Below are 7,605 nucleotides of genomic sequence, written 5' to 3' on the forward strand. Positions count from 1 at the left end.
CCGGAAATCATGCCTGATAAGTCAACAGCAGGCTGTCAGTCTAACTAGCCTCCTGTTAACTGTTTCATTGCTGAAACACACACTCTAGCAAAACAGCAGAAACACTTGATTTCATACACATACAACCATAATCCAACAGTCCGGATGTGTTACTGGGAGGTTTCTCTCACGTCCCTGCAAGCTATAGCTGACATTTATTAAATGTTCTTGGTGGGTCTGTAGATTTGTTTGGAGGTTGTGTTTCTTCATCAGCTTCTCTATGCAGTCAGTGCTCCCCTTGATGTATGGTAAGAACACTTTTTCTCTAGTCTTTGTATTTACTCTCGTGGCTTGGTCTTTGAAATCTTCTGAGGTCTGGCATAGAATACCCATTGGCCCGTAGAGCCCAGCTTAGCCTGTACAGAGCCCAGTACAGTTTCCATCTTTTTTGAGTCACTGGAACTGCATGGTTCAAAGTAATACAGCCATAGGAATAAAATGAAGACAAGTTAGGAAGATTTTTTAAAAAATTTAATGAATACTGGCGTAGATATGTGTGCATGTATATATATAATATCTAGTATAAAAAATGAGGTCATCCAAGTTGTGATAATGTATGGATAAGCGATTCCTTGTATGCACAGAGGCAAACACTGTTTTCCCCAAAGGCAGGAAAACTACTTTGGATCTTTGCTGATGACATGATACAATTACGGGTTTCATGATCAAGCGGGATTCTCAAAACACCAGAATTGTTTTCACGATAAAGAAAATGGCTACGTTCCCAAAAGAAACAGCTTGTTAGTCTTGTGAAATCAAGTCCAAATTGGCGAGATGCCTGATTGTTGGCCTTCCGTGGGGACAGTTCCAGGGATGCTCAATCTCGCCCATATGAGTGATCAGTTTCTTCATTTCCTTCGCGTTAAGTGCCGTTCCAACCATCACCTGAGGAAGGAAAAGCAGTGAGGACGATGGCCCAGAAATTCTGCATCTATTCTGCGATACTATATATCACTTAAGCGGCCGGGGGGGGGGGGGGCAGAAAGGGGCCTGAGGCTGTTAGAAATTCTGGAAGTCCAAAACACCTGGAGAGAGGACCCAAGTTTGGCCATGGCTATACTACGGCATAGCTACATCCCAAGGTTTGATTTTTTTTGGAGTTCTAATAGTTTTGTTTTGAAAGAAGGTATCATAAGCAGGCAGCAACGGTAATGCACACGTTTTCTGCCGCTGAATATTACAACAATATAATAATATATAATACTCATATTATACTATACTAATAATATAATATATTGTATATACATATACCGTATATACTTGAGTATAAGCCGACCCGAATATAAGCCGAGGCACCTAATTTTACCACAAAAAAACTGGGAAAACATTGACTCCAGTATAAGCCGAGGGTGGTAAATTTCAGAAATAAAAATAGATCCCAATAAAATTACATTAATTTAGGCATCAGTAGGTGAAATGTTTTTGAATGTTTACATAAAGCTCAAATGTAAGATAAGACTGTCCAACTCTGATCAAATCATTATTCTCATCTTCTTCAATGTAAATGTGCTTATGTATCCTTTTAATAATAGAGTAAAAGAATACATGTAATAATAATAATAATAATAATAATAATAATAATAATAAAAAATACAGGAAAATAATACAAGTAATAATAAATAAAGTAAAATAATAAATGCAATAATAATAATAAGATCAGAGTGAAATTATAAATGCATTAATAATAATAATAATTTTATTTATTATTATTATTAAACTTATATACCGCTACTCCCGGTTTGGCTCGGAGCGGTTTACAAAAATAGATTAAAACAATACACTTGGCTTTAAAATAACAATAAAAACAATAAAAGCAACAATAAAAGCAACAATAAAAACAGACATAGCCCTGAGTCTTTCACCCATTGAACGCTTGTCGGAAGAGCAAGGTTTTGCAGGCTTTCCAAAAGGCAAGTAAGTCTTGGGTAATAATAATAATAATAATAATAAAATAAAATAAATGTAATAGTAGCAACAATAATAGAGAAAAATGATAATTGTAATAATACCAATAATAATAGAGAAAAATAATAAATGTACCATATATTCTCGTGTATAAGCTGACCCAAATATAAGCCAACCAGGACCCCCACCCGAGTATAAGCCGAGGGGGGATTTTTCATTCTTTAAAAAAGGGCTGAAAAACTAGGCTTATACTCGAGTATATACAGTAATAATATATAATACTCATATTATGCTATACTAATAATATAATATATCGTATATACATATAATATTGATAATAATATTATAATTAATACAATATAATAATAAAACACTATTATAATTGTATATTATATATTACATGTAATATTACTAATAATATTGTACTACAGTGGTATAGTACAATATAGTAATATATAATGATTATATTGTGCTATGCTAATAATATAATATATATATATATATAATATAATATATTGTATGTACTACAATATAATAATAATACACTATTATGATCGTATATTATATATTACATGTAATATTACTAATAATATTGTAATACAATATAGTAATATATAATGATTATATTGTGCTATGCTAATAATATAATATATTGTATGTACATATAATATTGATAATAATATAATGTAATACACTATTATAATTGTATATTATATATTACATGTAATATTACTAATAATATTGTAATACAGTGGTATAGTACAATATAGTAATATATAATGATTATATTGTGCTATGCTAATAATATAATATATTGTATGTACATATAATATTGATAATAATATAATGTAATACACTATTATAATTGTATATTATATATTACATGTAATATTACTAATAATATTGTAATACAGTGGTATAGTACAATATAGTAATATATAATGATTATATTGTGCTATGCTAATAATATAATATATTGTATGTACATATAATATTGATAATAATATAATGTAATACAATATAATAATAATACACTATTATAATCGTATATTATATATTACATGTAACATTACTAATAATATGGCAATATAGTGGTATAGTACACTATAGTAATATATAATGATTATATTGTGCTATGCTAATAATATAATATATTGTATGTACATATAACTTGTAAGCTGCCCTGAGTCCCCTTCGGGGTGAGAAGGGTGGGATATAAATGTCAATAATAATAATAATAATAATAATAATAATAACAACATTCAGCAGCAAATAATTTTTTTGGTTTCAGAGTTTTGGAAATTGAAGTGCTCCTTAGATTCAATGATACATTAGACTCGAGCAAAAACTGCCTGAAGCTAACACAATACTTACAGACTTTCGACAAGCTCTAGAAGCAAACATCTGCCTGACTCGGGAAGGCCTGCACATCACTCCTGGGCTGTCACTCAACATGAAGATCAGCTCATCTATATCTTGGGGACCAAATGTCCAGTTTTTGCTCATTGGCAGAGAAATGAGTTGTACTCTTTGGGTGACAGGAGCTGAAAGGTTTTAGAATGATGTGAAAGTTCATGTTACATTTTACAACATACATGTTAGATAAAGGTAAAGGTTTTCCCCTGACATTAAGTCCAGTCGTATCCGACTCTGGTGGTTGGTGCTCATCTCTATTTCTAAGCCAAAGAACCGGCATTGTCCATAGACACCTCTTAGGTCATGTGGCCAGCATGACAGCATGGAGCACCGTTACTTTTGACATTTATATTAAATACAATATTTCCTAAGGGACCGCAGTGGCCGGTTAAACCGCTGAGCTGAAGAACTTGCTGACCGGAAGGATGGTGGTTCGAATCCGGGGAGCAGGGTGAGCTCCCGCTGTTAGCCCCAGCTCCTCCCAACCTAGCAATTTGAAAACATGCAAAGAGAAAGGTTTTTCAGAAGAAGTAAACTTCTGGGAAGATATAATGAAATCAGAGAGGAAACTGATAACAAAAATTTATAAGAAACTACTTGAATGGGAAATAGCAGAAAAAGAAGGAAAAAAATACATGAAAAGATGGAGAGAAAATATAGGATAAACAATTAGGAAAGAAGAGTGGGGAAAAATCTGGAAAAAGAAACTAAAATATACATACTCAATAGATCTAAAAGAAAATTGGATTAAAACTGCATACAGATAGTATATGACACCAAAAAAACTGGGAAAATGTTACAAGAATACCAGCACAAGCTGCTGGAAATGTAAGCAGACAGAAGGAACATATTTCCACATATAGTGGACATGTGAAAAGGAGAAAAAATTCTGGAAAACAATACATGAGGAGCTTCAGAAAATTCTAAAAATTGCTATACCATGGAAACTGGAAACATTTCAACTAGTAATACATGAAATAAAGATGGAAAAAAAATACAGACAAATTGTTATTCTTACTGACCACAGCCGCAAGATTGTGTTATGCTAAGTTATGGAAAAATCAAGATATACCTGATGAAGAAACCTGGATTACAAAAATCTTAGAAATTAGAAATATGGATAGGCTTACCTTTCTCATGACTAAGAATAAAGGAATGAAAATAAAGGAAACCAGCTGGAAACAAGTAAATGACTATCTCATGTTAAAGAATAAAAAAATATTGATATGATAAGAACTATTCGTAAAAACAAAACTATGTACAAAAACAAAGGGGAAGAAAGAAGAAAGGGAGAAAAGATCAAGAATAGAACAGAAAAATAGAAAAGGAACAGACCTCTGGAAGATACCAGGAAGTCAAAACAACCAATCATTTTTCTATGTAACATCGTTTCTCTATCCTGATCATTTTAACCTATGTTTATTTCTTCTTCGCCTATAGTCTCTCTCTCTCTCTCTCTCTCTCTCTCTCTCTCTCTCTCTCTATATATATATATATATATATATTCTTCTATATACTGCAATTAAGTAACTATAACAATAACAAAAATTTAATTAATTTTTCCAGAATATACACAATTTAGTGTAATACAAATAGTAAAATAGATACTCTAACTTGCAGTCTTAAATCTGTTCTATTTATATCCCTTTTTCATATCTATATATTAATCCTTCTTTTTCTCTTTCCTTTTTTCTTTTCCTTTTTCTTCTTTATTACTATTATATTATTATTGTATTATAAAAGAAATCTTAATAAAAAGTATTATAAAAAAAAAGAAAACATGCAAATGTGAGTAGATCAATAGGTACCACTCCAGTGGGAAGGTAACGGCGCTCCATCCGGTCATGCCGGCCACATAATAATAATAATAAATAATAATAAAACTTTATTTTTTCCCATCTATCTCCTCGAGAGGACTCAGGAGGTGTCTACGGACAACATCGGCTCTTCGGCCTAGGACTGGAGGTGAGCACCAACCTGCAGAGTCCGACGCAACTAGTTCTAATGTGAAGGGGAAACCTTTACCTTTACAATATTTCCTACTTGCAATCTAAATCCTGAAGGTATTCATACCTAGCCCTTTATGTCCGTAACATACCAAAAGGGATCCAAATGAACATGGTGATTACAAAGGTGTGCGTTATGGGTATGATCTGATCAAGAGGACTGTTTTGAATTTCATATATATATATATATATATATATATATATATATATATATGTTTAATTTTTTACTTTGGCTTCATGATCCTTGTAATTCTGTTATTTAATTTAATAACCTATCTGTATTTTACAAGTGTTTTTATTAATGTCTGATGTAATTTAATAACTTTTTAATTGATTCACAATGTATTGTACACTTTTATATATGTATTTTATTGTAAACCGCCCTGAGTCACTGTAAAAAAGTGTTTTTATTTTGATTTATAGATGTCATGTTTAATTTCGTTTTAAAAGTCATGTTTAACTATGTTTAAAAGGGTAAGTATTAGTTACCAGTGCGTGGGGGATGGTAGCCAGCTCAGCATTCTGAGGCAGGTTGCCATAGTAACGAGGGCGGAGCCAACCGCTGTTTGGAGGAAAAGGAGGGAATGTTTTAAAAAACAGTTTAGTCTGTGATCTGAGTCACAGGGAAGACACTGGTTCCAGGTTAGGGAAACCAGGGAAGCTCAGATCTCTAGTTGTGTCAAATTAAGCAAGTTAAGTGACTTGTTTGGGTTTATTCGTAGAGTCTGAGTAGTAAGGGGAAGCAATCCCAGTTAGATCCAAAGTGATCAGTTGATAGCTTTGGTTGTAAGAGAAGAAAAAGGTTTAGACTGCTCATGGAAAGGAGAAAGTATTTTGAAAGTGGATTCATCATAAGTTATATTTGCAACTGATTAAGAAAGTGTAATTCTGAGAAACAACATTGTAACCACTAAGCTCTGTGCCTGAATAAACTTTTTAGTGTTCTCCAACATCCAAGCCTCTGTCACATATATTCTAAACTAAGTTACGCTACCATCTAAAGTGAATAAGAAGGAAAAGGGGGAAAAAAATCCCCTCTGCCTGAGATCTCCACAGTCCCCTAATGGGTGAGAAGGGCAGGATATAAATATTGTAATAAATAAATAAAATAATAAATCTGTTATTTAATTAAAAAGTAGAAGAGCTGAAACAACTGCTGTGCAAAATGACCTCTCAAAGAGCACTGCACCAGCATTCATATCAGGTTGTCCTAACCTAAGAGAAAAGTCGGTTCAAACAGAGAGCAAAAGGGTTTCACTTCCTCTTCTTTAGACCCGCATTTCCCAAAATAGATGTTTCAGTCCCCAAGCGAGTCTTTTCATCAAGCATTTGCCTATCTCTTTGAAGTACAAGTTAGAAGTGAAATGAGAGAGAAAGGAGATAGAACTGGATTATATGAGTCTACACTGCCATATAATCCAGTTCAAATCAGATAATCTGGATTTTATATGGCAGTGTAGAAGGGGCCTAAGTAAGCAGATGGCAAAAGGTCTTGGATGCTGGAACATTGTACCACTACGTCACCAATACCCTACTTGCATTAAATAAATCGATAAATGGTAAGAATTTTGGAGAGGAACTCACCATCTTCGTTGATGACAAAATCAAATCCATTTTTTCTGAAGATTTCCAGGTTTTCTATCAAGACACTTTCATTTATAGCAGTTAAATTCAGATTCTGAGGCCTGAAAAAAAGTCCAACAAGAGACCAAATGGTGCAGATACTTAGCGAGAGAAAAACTACTGCTTTTGTCTGTATTTGTTCTGGGAGGAATTCATCTGATTTGTTTGGTTTTTATATATCTACTAGCTGTGCCTGGCCACGCGTTGCTGTGGCAAAGTATGGTGGTATGGGAAATAAAGTATTGAGGAATTGGTGGTAGTTAAGGTAAAGGATAAAGGTTTTCCCTTGACATTAAGTCCAGTTGTGTCCAACTGCACACTGAAGTTGATTATATGGCAGTGTGGAGTCAAGATAATCCAGTTCAAAGCAGATAATGTAAGATTATAAATGGGTAATCTGTATTTTATAGGCAGTGGGGAAGAGGCCTAAGTGAGGCCTAACTCTGCCTTCCCCTGGGCTCAGTGGGTTGCTAGGAGACCAAGTAGGAGGAGCTTAGCCTTTTAACTGGCAGCAATTGGATAAAAACAATTGTTCTTCTCCCTCTAATTAGGACTTTATTTTTCTTTTCTTTTTGTTGTATGAACGTAGAGGCATGGATGAGGGGTTGTGCTGCCA

At 33.4% G+C, this 7,605-nt stretch overlaps 1 protein-coding gene across 3 annotated transcripts in view; it reads right to left on the minus strand.

Moving 5' to 3' along the window:
- Positions 1-493: 493 nt before the first annotated feature.
- The window catches only part of pms2 (PMS1 homolog 2, mismatch repair system component), a 30,809-nt gene continuing 23,697 nt past the window's right edge, over positions 494-7,605 (minus strand). The window contains exons 13-15 of one of the 3 annotated variants that reach the window (XM_062964428.1): positions 6,951-7,051; positions 3,319-3,488; positions 494-924 (exon numbers count right to left, since the gene is read on the minus strand). In XM_062964428.1, the coding sequence (XP_062820498.1) occupies positions 781-924; positions 3,319-3,488; positions 6,951-7,051 (415 nt within the window). In that variant the 3' untranslated portion in view covers positions 494-780. The other 2 variants (XR_010001155.1, XM_062964429.1) reach the window with 2 other exon arrangements.

This window comes from Anolis carolinensis, unplaced genomic scaffold, assembly GCF_035594765.1.
Source record: "Anolis carolinensis isolate JA03-04 unplaced genomic scaffold, rAnoCar3.1.pri scaffold_13, whole genome shotgun sequence".
NCBI classification, from domain to species: domain Eukaryota; kingdom Metazoa; phylum Chordata; class Lepidosauria; order Squamata; family Dactyloidae; genus Anolis; species Anolis carolinensis.